Source organism: Mesocricetus auratus, unplaced genomic scaffold (assembly GCF_017639785.1).
Source record: "Mesocricetus auratus isolate SY011 unplaced genomic scaffold, BCM_Maur_2.0 Super-Scaffold_100008, whole genome shotgun sequence".
Taxonomy (NCBI): domain Eukaryota; kingdom Metazoa; phylum Chordata; class Mammalia; order Rodentia; family Cricetidae; genus Mesocricetus; species Mesocricetus auratus.
Window position 1 is genome coordinate 47,412,863 of NW_024429192.1, and position 23,118 is coordinate 47,435,980.

Below are 23,118 nucleotides of genomic sequence, written 5' to 3' on the forward strand. Positions count from 1 at the left end.
ACCCACAATGGGCAGGTCTTCCCATCTCAGTTAACATAATCAAGATAAGTCTCCATAGACCCGCCTAATCTAGACAATCCTTCCCTGAAAACACCTTCCCAGGTGACTCTAGATTGAGTCAAGTTGACAATTAAAACTAACCATTGCCTAGGGGAGGCTGTGATTCTAGCCTCTGCCTCTCCCTGTGAAGTATCTAGATATCCATCAGTGTACCATCAGAGACAAGAATTGTAGACTCTTCACCATAATCAGAGCAACCAGCATCAGCATCACTGTCAGTTAGGGATTTGTGATGGTTAGTTAATCTTCATTATCAACTTGAGTGGATTTGAACCCACTATACCTCTGGAAGTGCCTGCATATGTCTCCAGAGAGGTTTAACTGAGGAAGACTCACCTGAATGTGGGCAGCATCCCATGGGCTGGGGTCCCAGGCTGAACAAAAAAGAAGAGACAGAGACCAATTCCCTCTGTGTATGTGTCTCTCTCTCTGCCTGTCTCTCTGTCTCTCTGTCTCTGTCTCTGTCTGTCTGACTGTCTCTGTCTCTGTCTCTATGTCTCTGTGTCTCTGTATCTGTGTCTCTGTATCTGTGTCTGTCTGTCTCTGTCTCTCTCTCTCTCTCTTTATCTCTCTCTGTCTCTCTCTCTCCCCCTGTGGACATGATGTGACTTTCCTACCTCACAATCCTACTGTGTTGTCTTCCCTGCCATTATGTACTGTGTTTGCCAAATAAACTATTTATTCCTTAAGTTTTGTTATATATTATATCACAGTAAGAAGAAAAGAACAAAACCGGACAGAGGGTCAACAGTGTCCATGGAAATTCTCACTACCTCATGAGGTACTGCTCCTACCATACATGAATAACATAGAGGGCACCCCACATGCTCTGATGTTTATATGTACAATGAGATTTTATCTTACTCCTATAGAATGATATGTATATTCATATACATATACACATACTAGTAAAGATGTAGACACAAAGAAATGCATATACACCATTCACAGGAATGTACATTAGCACAGACACTTGGGGGGGTAGACCTGTAATTACCTTCTTCAAAAACTACAAATAAAACCATCATATGACCCAGTATTCTACTCCTGGGTATATACACAAAGAAAATGAGGTCAGCATACAAAAGTGTCTGTGGACTCATGTTTATTGTGTCACTATTTACTATTGCCAAGATACAGAATCAGTCTGTCAACAGACAAACAGATAAAAAAGAAAGAGGGTATTTATGTACAATGGAGTGCTATTACTCAGTCAAAAAGAATGGAATCTTGTCATTTGGAAAAACAGCGGGGCCGGGGGGAGTGTAGCAAGTGGACATGTTGCATTAAAATAAACCAGACACAGAAAAACAAGTGTCATGTGCTTTCTGTCATATATGAGAATTGTAAAGAGGGGAAAAAAGGCCTGTGAGTAGGACTACTGAGAACTGGGAAAACACCCAGGGAGGGCGAAAGATGTAGATGAGAGGTAAAAGCACCAGTGCACAGTCTATGTGTTTATGGAAAGAGTGCAATAAATCAATAAGTCAATTTGTACAATTGACATGTGTTAATGATTATCCTAAAATGTGTTGGGTTATATTACCATGCCCCACAGTTACTAAATGATAACAAGGAAACGGTGAACAACCTTACAATCAAGAACTTTGCTAGAAAAACACGATGATTTCTTAAGAAAACGGTGCTCACTACCCAAGCTCATCTAATATAAAACAAGAGTCAGCATCTTCCAGAAAACCAAAGATGAGGAAAGACTCCCTAATCCACAGCATTGATGAGAACTCAATTCTGGTCCTTGGTCAGAAGCTGGATGTTCATTTTCTGTAGGTAAAGTGATAGTTCCATAAATACACCCCCCCCCCAATTTCAGTCCATCCCCTAGATGATTTTAGGGTTTCCATTCTTGAGTGGGAAAAGTAATCTTGGAGGCCACTAAGGATGGACATAAGGACCCTGCTGTGGTCCATTAACGGGAAGCTATTTCCTCCTAGTCAAAACAATGGAGTACCTCTAACCCCAGGCAGAGATAAAAGATGCTGATGTGTTCCAAACATTAGAACATTATACACTGTGGGGTCTGTCAATCACCTGGCTAAGAATCCGTCTACCCTGGAAAGTTGATTTAGCTATAGCCATGCTAAGGTGATGGGAGAAATAATTATTCCTTTAATGAGGTAATGTACCTTCCTCCTCAGAAATCCTGCCCCTATGCACGTTTGCAGGACTCCTATTGCATAGCACTGTGGCCACCCTGACTAAACTTTTACCTTTTTCTTCTCTTTTTCTTTCAGATACTGGTCAAGGCTCAGCCATGATTTCCTAGACACTCCAGGCTTTCTCTTCTTTTTTATTTTCTGAAGACCCCAGCCGCCTTCTACATGCAGTAGTTTGTCTGCCTTGTGGCTGCTTGCAGACCTCCAGCCCTGAACTTCCCTGCTTCCTTAAGGGCTATGTGGTGGTTTGAAAGAAAATGGCCCCCAAGTGGAGTGACACTATTAGGAGGTGTGGCTTTATTGGAGGAAGTGTATCTCTGTGGGCATGAGTTTTTAGGTCTCTTATGCTCAAGCTACACCCAGTGACACAGTTCAATTCCTGTTGTCTTTAGATAAAGATGTAGAACTCTTAGCTCCTTCTCTGGCCCCATGGCTGCCTGGGCACCACTGTGTCTTACTATGATGGCAATGGACCAAGCTACTCAATTACAGGTTTTCTGAAACTATAAGCTACCCAATTAAATGTTGTCCTTTATAAGAGTTGCCATGGTCATGGTATCTCTTCACAGCAATAGAGACCCAAACTAAGGTAGGTTATATGTCTTTTCCTTGTCTCTCTCCCTTCCAGAAACCTCTGCGATTTACAGATTACTTAAACTGATTTTTCTCTCAAACTCTTAACAAAATTGTCCACAAGTTTCCTTCACTAAATACTGTTATTAATGAGGCTAAGAATCCCTAGACAGAAATTCCCCCAGTCATGTGGGACAAGCATTACCTTAATATTTAAATTAGACAAGAGGAAGGAAGAAAAGCTAGAGAGGGGAGAGAAGGAAGAAAAGGAAAAAGGAGGGAGGGAGAGAAGATGGGAGGGAAGGGAGGGGAGGAAGCTAGAACTACTGACCAATGGCCCACATGAATATTACATTAGCACACTTCACATTGTTATGACAGAAACCTGAGGCTTAGCAATGCATAAAGAAAAGTTTGCTATTTAGCTCACAAATTCAGAAGCTAGAAATCCAAGATTGGCAACACCATATGTCGGGCTTCTGATGAAGGGCTTCCAGTGGATGTTGTAATGGTGGAAGCTCATGGGGGAGGGATCACATGACTGAATCGACAGGCACCCTGAGGAAGGGGCTATCCTTGCTATGTTAATACAACCTATTTAATCCTTCTATGAAGGAAGGAGGGGTGAGAACTATGTTAATTCCTTCCAAAGGCAGCACCCTCCCCCACTCACCTAAGCATCTTGCATTAAGTCCTAACAAGCTTCTAGTTGAGGGACACATTGTTAGTTTCCTCAGTAGCAGCCTGCCTCTGCCACCAAAGCAGTTAAGTTATGTCATCACCTGTCACCAGGTGCCTTTCCACCCTATGAGACATGTGCGCCTCTTAAAAGTGCCTGCCACGACAGCTGGCTCTCTTGCCTCTTGCTCCTCTCTTGCTTCTCTCACCTTTCTTGTCTCTTGCTCCTCTTCCCTGTTCTGTCTGTCTGTCTGTCTGTCTGTCTGTCTGTCTGTCTGTCTGTCTGCCTGCCTGCCTGCCTGCCTGCCTGCCTGCCTCTTTCATGTCCCTACTCCAACATGTCCTTTCACTCCCCATCCCACCTCCCCCAACAAACCTTTTGCACTAACGCTGTTGTGCATGGTGTGGTTGCTTAGTGGCAAACTTTGGCAGGGCCCACTAAAAGGTACCCACATTGCCTACCCATTTTTTATCCTTTCACACATTCAAACCATAAGCATACTACAACAAACACAAAGGGAAAGGCTTCTTTTTAAAAACATAGCAAATAAAATCCAGCAGTATACAAGATAATTTTATACTCTACTGACGATGGTTTATTTCAAGGGAGAAGTCTTGTTCAATAATCGACAATCACTTGATGAACTCTCCCATGATACTTGGTGAAAGGGGGAAACAGCCATATAGTCATCAACCATTGCAGAAAAATACTGGACATAATCCAGTACCCACTCATGATGAGAATTCACAAAACAGAGGAAGCCCCTCAGGTTACTCCAGCAGGTGACAAGATACTTAATGGCATAAAACTTGATGCTTTCCCTATAAGGCCGAAAACACAGCAGAGACCTCAGCCTGCCCCTCCATTTCAGTCTAATTCTGGATGTTTAATCCATGCACAGGACAAAGGACAGAAATAGGCAAATATGGATATAGACCAGAAGTAGAGTGGTTCATGTTTACAGATGAAATTATTTCTACCCAGAAATTCCCAAACAATCTACCCAAACCCAAAACATGAGGCAAACATGTACCAATCATATGCCACCAGCTGGTAGTGGCGGCACCCAGCTTTAATCAAAGCTACAGAGAAAGTTCCAGGACAGCCAGGGCTATAAAGAGAAACCCTGTCTTGAAAAACCAAAAGAAGAAAATAACAACAACAACAAATAAACAAAACTATCATACTTGTGTATGCTAACAATAATCACGGAAACACTAAAAGCAAAAGTATAATTTACTTATGATCACCCCAAAAAGGAAACTACATAGGTATAAACCTAACAAAACAGAAGCAGGAGCTATGTGCTGGAATGTAACATTCGGATTAAGAGGCAAACATGCAGGGTCTGTCCAGAGACATGTGAAACTAAATTGATAAATTGGTTTAACACAACTGTGGTAAAAATACCAACAAGATTTATTTGTAGATGTAAACAACGTTATTCTAAAATATGGAAATATTAAAGACCTAGAATAGCTAAAGTGGTTTTGAAATATAATACCAGAGTGGAAGAAACTGGTCTACTTTATTTCAAGAAGGGTCACTGTAACAAAATAGAAAACCCAGAGACACATGCACGGAGGTCCAGACAACTGTGACACACACAGTTCAAACGGTCAAAAAAATTCAAAGGAATGCCACAACCTTCTCAACAAAAGCTGCATATGCAAATGTTACCAATGAGGGTGTATCAGGCAAAGGACTAGTCTCCAGAACATAGGGAACTCTCAAAACTCAATGCCAAGACAGCAAAACAATCTTACTCAAATATGTACAAAAGATAAGGAGAGGTGTTTCACCAAAGACAGCAAACTATCCTGTATTAATTCATACCAAACACATGTGCACGCACGCGCGAGCACACACACACACACACACCACAGATGCACTAACACTCCAGGTGTTCAAACCCAATGTAACACTGCTCTTTGGTTCCTACAGCTCATCTACACTGCCTGTGTGTAGTTGGTGAAGGCAGCACTAGTCAGAGAGCCCAGTCACTTCTCTTTTTGGTGTCAGTGAGAAGAAATGGACTAGCACTTGAGGGAGGAACCAACCAGCATCGCCTTCAACTTCCTTTTTCTTTGCCCGCTTGATCTTCTTCTTCAGGACCTTCATGAGGAAGTTTGCAAACTTATTATTTTCTCCAAGCGCTGACTGGAACCCGGCATAGAGAGCCTTTTCCTGCTCCTGGAGCTTGGTGATCTCATTCTTTTTCTCTTCCATCTCCTTCAGAGTCTCATTTATCTTCCACTATGGGAAGGGGGGGGGGAAGAACATAGGGCATTTAACACTTCTAATGAGCTGGCTTTGGAGGGCAATGCACTTTCCAGTGCAAAACTAGTCCAAAGACATTTTTAAGCTTCTTAATAGAAATTTACATTTCTGATGTTTATAGAACTGTTTGATTAAATTTACATTGATTCAAAACATAATTCAAGTTCTGTATCTGCCAAATATTCACTTAAAAATCCAAATTAAAAAAACTAAAATTTTGGTTTTTTGACTCAGGGTGTCTCTGTGTAACAGCCCTGGCTACCCTGGACCTTGCACTAGAGACCAGGCTGGCCTCAAACACAGAGATCCACTTGTCTCTGCCTTACAAGTGCTGGGATTAAAGGTATGCATTGTAGGATGTCTTTCTGAATACTGTGAATATGTGTTGCTCTCACTGGTTGATAAATAAAGCTGTTTTGGCCTATGGCAATGCAGGGTAGAGTCTGGTGGGAATTCAAGCAGAGATATAGGAGAAGACAGGCAGAATCTTGGAGATGCCAGCCAGCCGCCAAAGAAGCAAGACATACACAATATGAGGTAACAAGCCACAAACCATGTGGCAAAGCATAGATAAGAAATATGGGTTAATTTAAATGTAAGAGCTAGTTAGTAATAAGCCTGAGCCATCAGCCAAGCATTTACAGCTGGATTCCTGAAGGACCATCACAGAAGATTGACCAGCATCTCCAGCTCAATTCTAGAAGGCTTGCCCACTGATATGACCAGTATTTCTGACCAGACATGAGCCTCAAAAAGGACTGCCAAGAGTGAAGACAGCATTTGAAATCGGACCTGGAACTAAAACCAGCACTTGAGACCTGCCTAGACCCAGGGCTCTGACAGGCATCTGGAAGTCCCAGAAGGACTGCCAAGGAAGGGGAAGCTGTAGGCAGAAATTAGACCCTATGCCCCCACAGGAGACGGAGAAGAAAAGAAGGGGGAGGTGGAGGAGAAGGAGGTGAAGGGGGAAAAAAAGAAGGAGGAGGAGGAAGAGGAAGGAAGGAAGAAGGAAGAAGGACAACAACTAGAGGAGAAGGAATAAAACTAGTTGGGAGGATCTGGGAGGCTGAAAGGAGGGAGCCATATGTTGGAAACTGTTAGGATACATGTGGGCAAGTGTGAAATTATCAATGAATAAATAGAAAGTTCATATAAAAAATCTATATCATTTACAGAAAAGTTGTTGTAACTGAAGATAACTATATTAAGCAAAATAAGCCAGTATAAAAAAGGCAAATATGTTTTCTCTCATATGTGGTTCCTAGATTTTGTGTATGTTCATATGTGTGTAAGGACACATGTATTCACACATGTGTAGAAACTAGAGATGGATGTTGTGTCTTTTTTAATCATTCTCTATCTTATTATACATTACTGTTTTATGCATCTCTCTCTCACGTGTGTGTGTGTGTGTGTCTTTGTGTGTGTGTGTGTGTGTACACATATACCACAGTGCGTGTGTGGTCAAAAAACAACTTTTGAGAGTTGGTTCTCTCCTTGCATATGTTAAAGGACTGAACTCAGGTCATCAGGCTTGCTGGCAAGTGCCTTTACCCACCAAGGTATCTTTCTAGCCTTCTCTGTCTTATTTTTCAGAGACGGCATGTCTCATTGAACCCAAAGCTTGTCAATTTGGCTAGATTGGCTGACCTATGATAAGATCCAGATACTCTCCTTTCTTGACCTCCTCGGATTTGGATTACAGACATGGGCTGCTGTGCCTAGGCTTTTACATGGGTCCCCAGGTCTGTGTGGTAAGGACTTTAGTCACCCTCCCTAATTTAAGGGAGCAGCCAGCCAGGGTTCAGCCTGTCTTACTTGCATGTCTTGTTCCTCTTTGTCTAAGGAATTAACACTCTCTTGAAGAATATTTTCCTGTTTTTCAAAATTCTTGAGGAGAAGCATTTCTTGAAATAACGTGACATGGTGTAGGTCAGATAGTTTCATCTTGGTGTCTAGCTTCAGCTTCCGGTGTCTCAAAAGGTGGAGTTCTGCATCAAACGTGACAGTCAGTTCTTTGATCTGAGACAGAAAAAAAGATTTGAGGATGTATAAGTTAAAATGTAAATTGTCTTTTTCAAACTATCCAACTGCACTAATGTCTCTATAATATTTTTCCATTAAGCAATTACTTTGAATAAAGATATAATTATGTGCTCATTATAAACTCACTTATAAGTGGCATTAAATCTGTATAGTTTAGTGGTGGGAATTCTGTAACTATAGTTCTCTCAGCCATGCCATCAACATTGACTAAGCCATTGTTCAGTGACACCCTTTATGTCTGTGTCCTCTTTATCTACCCCATTTTCAATGTTTTCTCACAGTAATTCTAACCCTTCTTATACATTTTGAAAAATATTCAAAAATATAGAATGGAAGATTGGTGCCTAAACCAATTGTCATCAGAGGGGTAGAGGGACCCACAGCCTAATACTGGACAGAGCCAGGAGCACCCTGCAGAAGATGGGGAGGAATGATTGTAGGGTTCAGACAGGTAGAGGACACCATGAAAACACAACCCACAGAATCAACTAAGCAGGACTCACAGGGACTCACAGAGACTCACAGGTCACAACAAACATGGACCCTGTATGTGTCTGAGCTAGGTCCTCTGCATATACCTTATGATTGTATATCTTAGTCTTCTGGTGAGACTCCTAACAATGGGAGGGGCTGTCTCTGACTCTTTTGCCTGTGCTTGGGACCCTTTTCCTCTTCCTGGGATACCATATCCAGACACAGTATGGGGGTTTGTGCCCAGACATGTTGTATCTTTTTAGACCATGTTTGGTGGCCATCCCTGGGAGGCCTGCTCTTTTTTTATCTATTTAATTTTTTAGAAGGGAAACAGAGGAGGAGTTGAAAGGCAGAACTGGGAGGAGTGCAGGGAGAGAAAATTGCAGTCAGAATGTAATGTATGAGAAAAGAATAAAAGTTGAAGGAAGCAGAATGGAAGGTATTTTTACAGAGATAAATATAATCATAGAGTCACAAAAAGCTGTTCAGTCATCACATTTCACAAGTGAAGAAATGAGGTTAAAGGGGATTTCCCTGTAATCAAGGCTACTCACTACAGAGGTAGGATCGAAATCCAAGTCCCAGTTCCTGAGCTGGACCTTACTCTATCTACTCTGGCCAAGGTGACTGTAAGTCCTCATGTGTGCTCTGACTGGGCACATCTCAGAGTTTGTGAAGAGCCTAAGAGGGGGCCCTGAGGGTTGATGCCCCTGAAGAAACTCACACAGTGGGAAGGGGGAAACCACTGAATGTTATCTGTTACAAGAAGTCTTGGCTGTCAAAACTTAATGTATGTGAAGTTCCCTACTACACAGTAATGGACAGGGTGAGGTCTCTGGGTTTGTGGTGGTGAAATTAGTAGAGAATTTTAGAGTGCTAAAATACAGAAATTGGCCCAAAACAAGGAAAAAATAATCAAACTTTTAAGTAAGTGAGGTTATAGAGTATATATTTTGGCTTCCCTTAACTTCTCTGGAGGCAGAAGGACAATGGGTCTCCAGGTCTATAAGGGTTATGCCTATTCTGTTAGCTCTCATAGCTGAGGTTTGAAAGTTTTATGGATAATAGAGAGGGTTTTTCTTGAGCATTGTTGTGTTTCCTCTACCTGGATAGCGTGTCTCTGCATGTGGTATGGCCAACAAACATTTGTTTTATTGCTAAAACAATAAATTAGTGCGATTATAACAAAGCTTGTGAATGAACATCTACTACTATATGTCTGGCATGCACTGTGTCTAGGCATCCCCAGGAAACAGAAGAGATGTAGCCCTTATCTGAACAACTGTTCCATCAACTTTGTAAGGCAAAACTAACACATGTGTAGCATCAGGGAAGACAAGTGTAAGACATAAAGAGCTGACTGCTTGTGACGGAGTTCACAAACAAGAACAGGGTGTGTGCAGAAGATGCTGGAGAGGGTAAGGACTGCTCTGTGCTTCGAAGGATGGCCCAGTCCTGGAAGGCAGTTATTGCAGTGACAAGGAAGCCGTAAAGGACAAAGCTCTGATATGAAATGGTGGTGAGAGGAGAGCCCAGGAGGCAGGGATAGTGGGAGGGTCAGCTTGCATGGAGTAGAAATGATGATGAAGAAGGCTGGGAAGCTGTAGGGGGCACTGTTGCTGGGTGGAGCTGAAAACTGCTGAGGAAGGGCCTCCTATAGGTCTGGTAGCAGGAAGCTCTCTATCTAAGAAAGGTTCTCTTCAGTAGTTCAACTGTGTTCCATACTCCTGGTTCTGGCTTTCCAGAAGCAGACAGGCAGACAGGCAGGAAGGCAGGCAGACAGACAGACAGAAGCAGGCAGGCAGGAAGGCAGATAGACAGAAGCAGGCAGACAGACAGACAGACAGACAGACAGACAGGCAGGAAGGCAGGCAGACAGACAGGCAGGCAGACAGGCAGGAAGGCAGGCAGACAGACAGACAGACAGGCAGATAGAAGCAGGCAGGCAGGCAGGCAGGCAGACAGACAGACAGACAGACAGACAGAAGCAGGCAGGCAGACAGGCAGGCAGGCAGACAGACAGACAGACAGGCAGGAAGGCAGGCAGACAGACAGACAGGCAGGCAGGCAGGCAGGCAGACAGACAGACAGACAGACGCAGGCAGGCAGACAGACAGGCTGGCAGGCAGACAGGCAGACAGGCAGATAGGCAGACAGAAGCAGGCAGGCAGGCAGGCAGACAGGCAGATAGGCAGACAGAAGCAGGCAGGCAGGCAGACAGGCAGGCAGACAGACAGACAGGCAGAAGCAGGCAGACAGACAGGCTGGCAGGCAGAGAGGATGGTGTGAAAGCAGAGGTCCCCGCCCTTTAAGTGCATTATATTTGTCTCCTCAGGACTGGTCCTCCAGTTCCCTTTACCATGACTTCACTTAGTTGCAAGTGTCTTCTAATGTGTTGACCTGTAGGAAAAAGATACAAAGCTCCAACATTCTACAGAGAGCACAAAGATTTGTTAGGGGACTAACGATGGGAGAAAACCAAGCCATCAGTGAATAATGAGCTAGTCAGCATTTGGGGTAAGGTTAATGTCAAGAACTTTGAAATCAATCAATCATAAACCAGACTGAATTCTCCCACTACTCATTCTTTTGGTTTTAAGTAGAGGGATGGTTTCGCCTCCTCTTACCCTGCTGCACAAATATTGCTGCATGTACAAATGTTTGACCTCATCTCTCTTCATGATCTCCAGCTCCACGTCACTCGGCTCTGCCTTTTCAAACTCTGATGACTTAGGAAGATCCATGATGTATCCTGATGCCTTGGATGACCTAGACAGGGAGTCTCGCGTTGTCAAATCTCCTTCCTTTCCATAAGACTGTTTGAGGAACCCTAACGCTCCTCCGCCCGCGCTACCAGATCCAGTCTGTTTGCTATCTTCCCTGTCACCCTGGCGTTTCTTTTGCTTTCTCTTAAATCTCAAGAGTGTTTCCTCATCGTATTGAAATCTCCTTTCTGGGACTTCTTCCGGATATATCTGCGGAATTTGAGGAATGGGTATGTGCTTGGACGAGGGGATGGACAACTGAATGTTCTTCAGTTCTTGTACCAGGCACTGGATTTCCTCAATGACAGCCAGCTTAAGATCTCGAAGGGAAAGGATGCACTTGTTCATGTACCTCTTCTTTCCATGGGCCTGAAATGAGGGAGAGAAAGGAAGCAATATCACCACTACCTCATGAAGGGCAGTCTGGATGTCATTTACCCTTTATCTTTGGACTGGTGGGCCTAGGGAACCGTGGACATCTCTGCCCAGTGTTCCATTTTGCTTTCCTCTAGCTTTCATGTGTCATCCATTAAGACTGGAAGCCAGTTTGGATGTGACCTCTGAATTCCTTTCACTTTCTTCCATTTGCCCCCTTCTGCTGGTTTGCAAGGCTGAGTTTTCTGTCCTGTTCTGTCCTGTTCTGCTATGGGAGGGAGGCCATTAACTAACTGCATTTCCTAGAGGGAGATTTGGATTTTTTTTTTTTACTTAGATTCAGCATGGCTGCCCACCTAGAACCTAACTACATGTCACCCTGTATTCACGATGTAGTTCAGTCATGTTTACTGTAACTCTTTTGTGGCCATGATCTGAAACATCAGTGCACAGCACACCATGAGATCCTTCTGTGATTCTCTCTCCACTGATCTGAGAGCCAAAGCATACCTGCACAAGTACTACATCCATCCATGGCTTGCCCATTACCACCTCTGTCAAAAGTATCGCCCAGCACCTAAGAGCTCAGCAACCCCTGGACCTGCTAACCACACTAAGCATTACTTTGCATGAAATATAGTGTTTTTAAATGAGACCAAAAGCACTTTGCAAGGTAATCTTATAAAAACTTACTTATAAATTTACTATGAAGAACCTACATGTTACTAAAACAAGATCAAGGTATTTACCTACTTGAGAACAAGGCTTTAAAGGATTAAGATTTAAAGGAAAAGTCAGCATTGGCTATGTTTGGACCCACCTATGAAGTCCCTAGAAGGTTGAAGATGAGACTATGTGAACAAACCTAACCACTCTAATGGCTACACAGCCCATTTCTTTGGGGAGCCCTGTGACAGTCCTCACTGTCAACTAGACACAATCTAGAATCATCTGGACAGAGCCTCAGTGTTGGATTGTCTACATGAGGTTGGCCTATGGGCATGTCTGTAGGGGTTGTCTTACTTATATTCATTGGTGTGAGAAGAAGCTCACAGTGCATGACACCATTTCTTGATACCTGAGCTGTGAGCAGGTTTCAGTAGCTCTTTTTAAATTTTTAAATTTAAATTAGAAACAAGGTTGTTTCACATGTCAATCCCAGCTCCCTCTCCCCCCCCCTCCACCACCCCTCCAGCCACCTCCCAGCCCTCCCCCCCATCCCCATTCCTTTCCTCAGGGAGGGTGAGGCCCTCCACAGGGGATCTCCAGAGTCTGTCATTTCGTTCAGGGCAGGGCCAAGGCCCTTCCCCAAGAATCCGGGCTGAGAGAGCATCCCTCACTGTGGGATGGGAACCCAAAGTCCATTTGTATGCCAGGGATAAGTACTGATCAATACCCAAGACCCCATAGATTGCCTGGGCCTCCTCACTGATACCCACATTCAGAGGGTCTGGATCAGTCCCATGCTGGCCTCTCAGCCATCAGTCTGAAGTCCAAGAGCTCCCTCTTGTTCAGGTCAGCTGTTTCTCTGGGTTTCACCAGCCTAGTCTGTATGAGTAGATCTTAACTGTTGACGTACTGTGATTGGCTGTTCTAAGTCCCACTGCCTTGACTTCCCTGCCATGATGGACTGTAGCCTGGATTAAGGGTGAAATAAACCCCCTGCCACTCAAGTTGCTTTTTGCCAGGACAACATCATTATAGCAACAGAAATGAAAGTGAGACAAGCCCTCTTTCTTTCTGGTTCTACAAACAAGGAACAGATTGGAACTGCCTTAGTAACAAACTCTTCTTGTTGCTGTAATGAAATAATCTGACAAAAACAATTACAGAGAAAAAAGGTATGTGTTTTTTCAAGGTTTGCATTGTTTCATAGCTAGGAAGTCTTGGTGGCAGGAGTTAGTCATGTTGTATCCACAGCCAGGAAGGGGGAAACAATGAGAGCTTGATATCAGTCAGCTAGATTTTTCTTTTTAATACAATCTGGAACCCAAACCCAGGGAATGGTGCCACCCATTATTTGAATGGGTTTTCTCACATTGGTTAATCAAGATAATCACAGGCCCAAGGCTAATCTAATCTAAACAACCCCTCACATATGCCCCTAGAAGCTTGTTTCCTACTGATTCCAGATCTCATCAGCTTGAAAATCAACACTATTACAGCTGAAGGGATGGATATGTGATTTTTAAAAACCCACTTAAATTCTTCAATGATCTTAAATTGACCATAACAATAATTACTCATTGATTCTGAGATTCCATTAACTATATAAGGTTATTATATTGTATTACTTGATATTAATACCCCTTCACAAGTGAGATAATTCAGACTTAAAGAGATTTCTTCGACCAGCAATTCAGAAATAGTTTCCATCCCCCTTATGTGCAGAACAGTATGCTCTGCGATGCTGTATGCTACTGTTTTATTGCAGTACATCTCAGTATGATATAGCTAAGTTTATTCTTGATGCCACAGATGCCTATTTTTATGGAGACTGAATTTCGGGCCAAGTAGTCTGGGTTAAAGTTGTTGCCTGACATATGTGAGGCCCTGAGTTTGACTTCCAGCACTGCAATTTTTTTTTTAAAAATGAGGAAAGGAAGAATGAAGGAGAGAGATAAATTCTGGCTTAGATGACTAGTAAGTTACAGTGGCTTAAAATATAGATTATGAGATATGAAAATATAGGCAATAGCTAGTTAAGCAACTTCAGATGGATTTAGACTAAAAATTGTGGCCAGGTGGTGGTGGCTCACATGTTTAATCCCTGCACTTGGGAGGCAGAGACAGGCAAATCTCATCTCTGGGAGTTCGAGGCCAGTCTGGTCCACAGAGTGAGTTCCAGGACAGCCAGAACTATTACACAGAGAAACTCTGTCTCAGGGAAAAAAAGTGGTCAAGGGACAGGAAAGGTGGATCAGCAGCTAAGATCATTTGCTACACATGCACTATGCCCAGGTTCAGTCCCTAGAACCTACATGGGGGATCACAGACACCTTCTGGCTCCCACAGGCACTAGGCACACACACATAAAAATAAATTAATTTTTTAAAAAGAGGGCACAAAGATCTCTTTAAAAATTTGTGTGGTCAGGGCTGAAGAGATGGTTCAGCAGTTCAGAGCACGAGCAGCTCCTACAGAGAATCCAGGTTTAGTTCCCAGCACCCAAATGGCAGCTCACAACCATCTGTCACTCAAGTTTCAGAGGATCCAATGCCCTCATTTGGGTCTGTGGGCATCATGCATTCACCTGATATACAGACATAAATGCAGGTAATGCACCCTTACACATAAATAATAAATAAATACTACTAAGTAACCTTAGGCAGAAAAATAGCTAGAAAAATAATCTAAATTATCACTAATAAGATGTCTGAAATGTTGACCAGAAGGATGAAGCTATGGTCTATGATCCTTCATTTGTGAATATTAGCTAGTATGCCGAGATATCTATACCATTGGCATAAATAACATCTTTTGTGAAAAAGAAAATGACAAATCTTCTTCAGTATACTTTATCTCCATTTCTCAGAAATAGTTAAAACATTCAAGGGCTGGAGAGATGGCTCAGAGGTTAAGAGCACTGGTTGTTTTTCCAGAGGTCCTGAGTTCAATTCCCAACAACCACATGGTGGCTCATAAACCATGTGTAATGAGATTTGGTGCCCTCTTCTGGAGTGCAAGCATGTGCAGGCAGAACACTATATATATATATATACATATATACATATATATATAATAAATAAAAACAAGTAAATAATCTTTTTTTAAAGAATTCAAATATGCTATCAAAAGATATAGAACTGGTACATTTGTCAGTGTGACACCCTGAACTGTGTAGTCTGTACAACACAGTAGATGGCCAACTAGTTAATCCTCCTTAAAAAAAAAAAGTAGCTTGATACTTTCTGAGCCTTTAGGTATGAAGAATCAATCACCTTTTGGTTTAAATGGTGCCTGAGAAGTTAGAATCCCTCAGAAAGGAAGAAATGAGTGAGGAAGGAAAAACATTTAATAAGAAAAATGAGATCAGTCATACTTAAAAAACTCGAGAGGAACGTGTTAACTGGTATTTAGTTTCTGACAAAAGATGGAAGTACTGTAAAGAAAAGATTAGATGGTGATTTTCTTCCTAACTGTCTAGTGGTATCTGACATCCAGGAAACAAATCTACCAAGGATTTCACTGAATTTCAGAAGTTCAATGTACAAGAAACAGTACAGTACCCCCCAAATGTATTAAGCCATATAATTAATGTGAAGGCTGGTTCTGCCATGTGAGCTGATACACTCACAGACAAATCTCCTGTCCAATCTGGGTCCCTGTCTCATCATTTATAAAAAAGGATATACTCTAGACTCCTATAAAAATCATTTTCATCTCTAAATTTCAATGTTTATATACATTTCTGGATCAATGAGATAAGTGGGTGTTGAGCAAACTCTAGATAACACCAGGGCGTTTTCATGGTCATGGAGTCTGAGGGGTAAGTACCATTGAGTCAAGGTGGCCCAGTTCCTCTTCCTTCTTGGCAGCATTTATCCTCATGTGCTCGGGTATCTTGTAGTCCGGGGCTGTCTTCAGATTGAAATCCCCCATGTATGTTTGAGCTTCTCTGATAGCCTGAACATCTTTGGGATCTTCATAGTCATCATCGGGTTTGCTCTTGTAACTATCAGAAAAATGGACAACTTAAGACATAAATGTAATGAACTGTCAGACAGAATGTAGCACCACAACCTAGTTTCAACATATCTAACACAATTACTTTCTATGATAATGATAAATTAAGTAAGAAATCTAGTCCAAAATCTAAGTTTTAAGATCTCAAACCTTTGAAAACCAAGAAGAAATTATCAAAATGAAACATCAATGATGGAAAAAGTCCCAAGGGATCATAGAAATATTTTATATTGAATGACAGTGAGAATATATGAAAACTTATTAAACATGATTAAGTTTATACCTATTAGGGAATTTAGACTTGACAGGCTTATGCTAGGAAAGGAGAAAGGCATGAAATCAAAGCTGGCACACTCACTTTACATTGTAAGAAGGAAGAAAAACCCGATTAACCCTTAAAAAAAAGAAGGGAATCATTTTTAAAGTCAGCAATGCAGGAAGTGGGCAAACTTTTTAATACCTGTGAGCAAAAGTTAGTTTTTTGAAAACGTTAATAAGATTGGTAGATAATAGGCTAGAATGGCCAAGAAAACTAAGTTAGCAGCTGAACCAAATTCCCATGAACTACAGTCAGTGACTGAAGCAAACACCAGAGAAGCCACCCCATAGTGACAAGCTAGGTGAAATGCTTCAGTTCTTTGAAAGACACAGACTGAAAAACACTGATGCAAGAGGAAATTTAAAAATCTGAAAAGCACTATCAGAATAGTTTGAATTTGTGTTTGAAGTCATCTTCCAGAAACACTACAAAATCAGGAGGGATACTCGTGGCTTATATCAAATGTATAGGAAAACTGCAATGGCGAGCATACCCAAACACCTTCAGAAAGTAGAGTAGAAGCAAACACCTCTCAGCTGTTTTGTGAAATCCATATTCCTTCCATAGACATCACATAGGAGAACATGCATGTGTGCACGTGCATACACACACACATAGTTCAAAACTTTCAGTGACATAAACATAAAAGTTCTCAAAAATATTAGCAAATGAAACCGAGCGCATTTTATGGCATGATATACTAGGATCAGAGGCTTTAGCTAAGAATTCTGTTTTAGTTTAACATGAGAAATCAATCAATCCAATCCAAATATTAATAAACAAAAGAAAGAACATGATCATCTCAATGTACATATTAAAATCATTTTTATTTACACTAGAGTTATTATGGTATTTTAATTTTCACACAAGAAAACTTTTCCTACTTTAAAAAAAAAGGGGCGTTTTACTAGGTCAGAAGGACAGTTAAGTGGGTAAAGGTACTTGTCACCATGGCTGGCAGCCCAAGTTCAGGCCCAGATTCCACATGGCAGTAGAAGATAACAAACCCCTGCAGTTGTCCTCTGACCTCCACACAGTAAATGAATGAATGTAAAAAGGGTGTTATAAAAATGAAATTTTATGCCGGGCGTTGGTGGCTCACACCTTTAATCCCAGTACTCGGGAGGCAGAGGCAGGCGGATCTCTGTGAGTTCAAGGTCAGCCTGGTCTACAGAGCTAGTTCCAAAACAATACAGAGAAACCCTGTCTCGAAAAAAAAAAAAAAAAAGAAAAGAAAGAAATTTTATAAAATTCAATACCCATTCTTGATTTTTAAAGCTTAAAATAAGCCAGGTGTGCAGACCCTAGCCTGAAATCTCAACCCTGATACCAGCCTGGGTCACATAGTGAAACATCATCTTAAGACTAAATGAATGAATGAAAAATCTAGGAATGAGAAAGAATTTATTCAAGTGAATGAATAATTGAACTCAAAATCATGAAAGGAAGATATAATTCTCCATAATATTGTAAATAAATGTCTATTTTCATAGTTTTAGGCAACACAGTATAGCATGTTCCCGGCAATAAAATGAACAAAAATAAGGAATAAAAAGCAAATATATTAGAAAGGTAGAGTCAATCTTTATTGAAGACCGATGTCAGCCAGATGGCAGAACAGAAAGTCCTTGGCTCAGTAACACTGTGTAAGGACATTGATACAGCAATAATTCAGTTTCCATCTTCGAGAAACCCTTCTGATAGTCAGAGGCTGCTACCCTGCGGGCAGATATGGAACTGGTGTCAGTGAAGACAAGACAGTGACAAAGGACACCTCACCAGAGTCAGTCTCCAGGCCCAAGAGTGAGAGCCCAGCTTTCAGCTCCCTTCAGGGTAGGAAAGGGATGAGTCTGCACCAGAGTTCACAGCTTTGCGGGGGCTCCACAGAGGAAGGCTTTCTCTAAGCCTGGAGGCCTTCATGGGCTAAACTGAACAATCAGAGGTGTTGGAAGAGTAGGGTGGCAACTCGGGCTGTGGAAGAAGACGTTCTCCCCTTGCCTAGCACATACTCAACGGGTGAAAAAAATTCCAGCTCCCAGGATCTCCTTGGAGAGGGGTGAAGTGAGCTGTGTTCTCCAGAACCTCCCTCTCTTGCCAGCTTTGGATCTCAGAATGACAGAGCAGGAAGAGGTAGGGGAGAGGAGAGGGGAGGGGAGGGGAGAGGAGGGGAGGGGAGGGGAGAGGAGAGGAGAGGAGAGGAGAGGAGAGGAGAGGAGAGGAGAGGAGAGGAGAGGGGAGGAGACAGGAGGGGAGAGGAGAGGGGAGGAGACAGGAGAGGAGAGAGAGAGAGAGAGAGAGAGAGAGAGAGAGAGAGAGAGAGAGAGAGAGAGAGAGAGAGAGAGAGAGAGAGAGAGAGAGAGAGAGAGAGAGAGAGAGAGAAGTTCAGGGAATTCCCTACCACACTAACCTACTATATAAGAAATGCCAAATGGAGAGCTTCAAATTGAAATGGAAGAATGATGAAAAGAAACATAATGGCACAAAGCATGGAATGTACTTGTAATGGTAAATATATATAGATTTTAGTATTATAGAATGTATGTGTTAGTACTACTGTAATGATGAATAAGTAATTTATAAATTTCACTATAAAAATTGAAGGTGACTCTCAAAAATAACAACAGCTTAAAGTGTTAAAGATAAATACTATTCAAATAGATTTAAATGGCTACAATAATAATCAAAACTATGGGAGGACTTAAGAGTAAATTTTTAGGTGGCTGAAGAGATGGTTATGAGTGCCTGCCACACGATCGCAAGTGGAAGAGTTCATATCCCAGCACCCATGTGACCAGGCTGGTGTCCCACTAATGCCTATGACTCCAGTTCCAAGGGATTCAACACTCTCTTCTAGGCTCCACAAGCACACAGGCATGTGCACTCACAGATATACACATCTAAATAAGTAAAAAAAAAAAGTAGAGCTTTCATATGAAGTTGAACTTAACTTGTGACATGAAAATTGACTGAATTATCCAGTTCAAAAATGGGCAAAAATTTGAAGAGATGATTCTCCTCAGAAGACACACAAATACCCAATGGGTATGTTTTAAAAAAGCAACGAAATCACCAGGTGTGGAGGTTCACACCTTTAATCCAAACAATCAGGAGGCAGAGGCAGGTGGATCTCTGTGAGTTTGAGGCCAGCCTGGTCTGCATAGTGAGTTCCAAGACAACCAGGGTAGAGAAACTGTCTCAAAAAAATAATAACAACAAAGTTCAACATTACTAGTCACTGGGAAAATACAAATACAAACCACAGCAAGATGTTCATTTCATATCCTTCAGGGTTATTATGATCAAAACACCAAAAAGCAAAAACACTGGAGAAGTGAAGAAAAACGAGAATTCTTGTGTATTATTAGCTTAATGAAAGAATGGTACTACCATTATAGAACACAGATGAAAAGTCCCTCAAGAAATGAAAACTGCAAGGGCCTGGGCAGTCCATGGGGCCCCTGGCAGTGGAGCCAGTATTTAATCCCTCGTACACAAATGGTCTTTGGGAGCCCATTCCCTATGGAGGGATACTTTCTCAGCCTGGATACACTGGGGCAGGGGGCTAGGACCTGCCCCAAATGATGTGACAGACTTTGATGATTCCCCCATTGGAGGGCTTACTCTCCCTGGTGAGTGGATGGGGGTAGGATGGGGGGTTGGTGGGAGGAATGGAAGGACCAGAGGGAAAGGGAACTAGGATTGGTATGTAAACTAAGAATGCTTTTAATTTAAATAAAAATGGATAAAAAAAGAAATGAAAACTACAACTATTATATGACTCACCAACCTGATATCTGGGTATGATTGACATCACATTCTCTATGATATTGGGACACAAAAATTTATTAATCTTTAAAAGACATTCTGACTATATTAACAAAATAGACTTTTTGAAGCAGAAACTACAGATTGTAAGAATGCCAACAAAATGCTCCCATGACCACTTCAGAGCGAAGTTACATTTGTGGACCGTGTATTAGAAGTGTAAGAGAATAGTGTTAAACATAACTCACAGCTCATCCCACTCCTTTTTACGCTGCAGAATCTTAAGTTGGGCCCGTTCAGCTTTCTGTATTAGTTTCTTTGTTTTCTCAACTTGATTTCCCACCATAATTTCACTTAGGGTTCTAGGCCGGGTTTTCTTCCCTTTTTCTATTATTGACTCTTCTTGTATGCTAGCACTTCCACCTGTACAAAGAATCACGTTTTCAGTACTTCTGAGAAAGAAAAACAACTCTCAGCTGTCGTTTTCAACTATACACACAAAAAAATATCAAAAGAGCAAATACGGAAGCAACTTATGAACTCAACCCCCAAGCATAGATGCTGCTTGACCTTTGACCCAGGGTCACATCCTGATAAAGCCACTGTAAATTGAAAGTGGCTGATTTGCATTTATTATATCCAGCCCACATAGTATCATACTTTAACCATGCCCAGAATACCTGCATTACCTTACACAACAGTCAAAGCCTAGTCTACAGTAAGATGTTGAGTATCTCATGTAATTCTTTGTTTGTTTGTTTGTTTTTTGTTTTATTTTTGTTTGTTTTTTATGAGACAGGGTTTCTCTGTATTGTTTTGGAGGCTATCGGTCCAGCCCGGCCTCGAACTCACAGAGATCCTCCTGCCTCTGCCTCCCGAGTGCTGGGATTAAAGGCGTGCGCCACCACTGCCCGGCTCTCATGTAATTCTTAAAATATCGTACCGACAGTGGAAAATAGAATGGCTGGGTGGGTATACTTTCACACCATTACAGAGGTGAAAAATGCTCAAGTTGAGCAATCATTAAGTTGTCTACTGTTCCTACCGTGAAAAGTCAGAATAGAGATCTGAGTCACAAATATTTCTCTTAAGCGTTTTTATTTAAAAAGTTGGCAAGATAACCGTACAACTCCCAAGAGGGGTGAAAGACTGTGAGGGTCAGAGATCAGGGAGGTTGCCATGAGGCTGTTTCTCCTAAGAGTGTCGGAAGCTACACACGGCCATAGAGTCTCCCCTAAGCAGGCCGAACAAGAACAGCAACAATAGACATGCTAAGTGAGTGGAGAAGAACCACAAGCCTTCAAGCCTACACAGGAACTACAGGCAGCTAAGGAGTGCTGAGAGTGGGAGAGACCGTCTTCCCCAGGGAAGAGCTCACCAGTTGGTTAGTCAGTACCAAATGACTAGCCCTGGAAGCATACATACAAATAACCTTACAGGGACTGAGGAAGTTGCACTTGGGCATATATGAGCATATACACACATACATGTGCACACATACATATATGTATGTAATAACTGATGAAAAAGGAGGCCACAAGTTTGAAAGCAAACAAGGAGGGGTGTGTGGGAGGGTTTGGGAGAGGAAAGGGATGGGAGAAATGATGTAATTATAATCTCAACAATAAAAGAAATTTAAAAATATGATTACAACAAAATATCCTTGCATTTTAATTTTTTTAAATATTAAATGTCAGCTGAGTAAACTTCAGAGTCGAATAAAAAAAAACTGGCAAAATTAAACCAATGTCAGCTACTTACAGATTGGCAAAAGTAATGATGGACCACTGGCAGATTGAGAAACCTGAAGAGTGGTGTCCGTGATACTGCATTAGGGACAGGGAACTAAGTGAGTCTTAATTTAACATAAAATGTGAAGCATGACTGAGTAAAATGCTCTGTGGCTAATTAAGCAAACGAAGTTCTTTTTATTCAGGAGGACATGTTCTGTAGGACAGCCCCATATCCAAACACATATGGGCAACACTAAAATGGACTTAATACATTATTTTTAAGACATGACTGGGTGAGGGATCATAGTTCATTATAGTCATGTATGAAATTCTCAAGAATAAAAGAAAAAATTAAAAATTAGTCAGAAGCACTTAAAATGAGAACTATAATTTTAAAAACAATTGGCTTTACTAATGAATAAGTATCTAATGAAGAATTACTCTCCATGTTCAACACACATGTAGATTACATTAAAATAAATATAATTCAGGTGTGCTGTAATGGCACACATCTATAATCCCTGCACTTGGGAGGGGGGCAGAAGGGACAGGTGCCCAAGGCTAGCCTCAGCTACGAGTGAGTTTGAGGCCAGTCCGAGTTACAAAATATCTTGTCTCAAAAAATAGAAATTTTAACCGTGCTATAAATACACACTGAATTTTTTCATTCTAAAAAGAAGAATGAAATTATGCTGTTTGCAAAAAAAAAATGGATGTAACTATGTTAAGTGAATTAAGTCAGTGTCAGACAGATAAACACGGTATTTTCCTCCCCGGCACCGTTAGCCTTCTGCAGGAAACAGGCTACCTAGATTGGGTAGCGGGAGGCAAACACGTGCTATTTTCCCACCTGTATTCTGTTTAAACTATGTTTATGGGGAAAAAAACAGCTTGAAAGACAGTGCTTTAGCTCTACATTTTTGGGGGGTGGGAACCAGGACTATGGGGGAAGGAGGACAGACTCTAGGGAAAGTCTACATTTGAGGCTCCTTGGGTATCTGAAACAAGAAAGCTGTGGCATCGGATGCCCTCAACCGGTGGTCAGAGTAACACCACCAGCATGGGTTTACTTTAGCCGCACGTACCCAATAGCACCCAATAACACAAACAAGTACTGCGCATTGGAGGAGGGCTCCTGCAGCTAGTCTTAGCCGTGTCCCAGAACCCTGACTTGCAAGATTACATATTG

At 41.8% G+C, this 23,118-nt stretch overlaps 1 protein-coding gene across 4 annotated transcripts in view; it reads right to left on the reverse strand.

Moving 5' to 3' along the window:
* The window catches only part of Cfap44 (cilia and flagella associated protein 44), an 87,939-nt gene that overhangs the window by 18,504 nt on the left and 46,317 nt on the right, over nt 1–23,118 (reverse strand). For all 4 annotated transcript variants that reach the window (XM_040750787.1, XM_021229901.2, XM_040750786.1 and 1 more), the window contains 5 exons: nt 20,445–20,619; nt 15,924–16,101; nt 10,914–11,420; nt 7,585–7,788; nt 5,547–5,742 (listed from right to left, as the gene is read on the reverse strand). In XM_040750787.1, the coding sequence (XP_040606721.1) occupies nt 5,547–5,742; nt 7,585–7,788; nt 10,914–11,420; nt 15,924–16,101; nt 20,445–20,619 (1,260 nt within the window). The remainder of the gene's footprint in view (nt 1–5,546; nt 5,743–7,584; nt 7,789–10,913; nt 11,421–15,923; nt 16,102–20,444; nt 20,620–23,118) is intronic.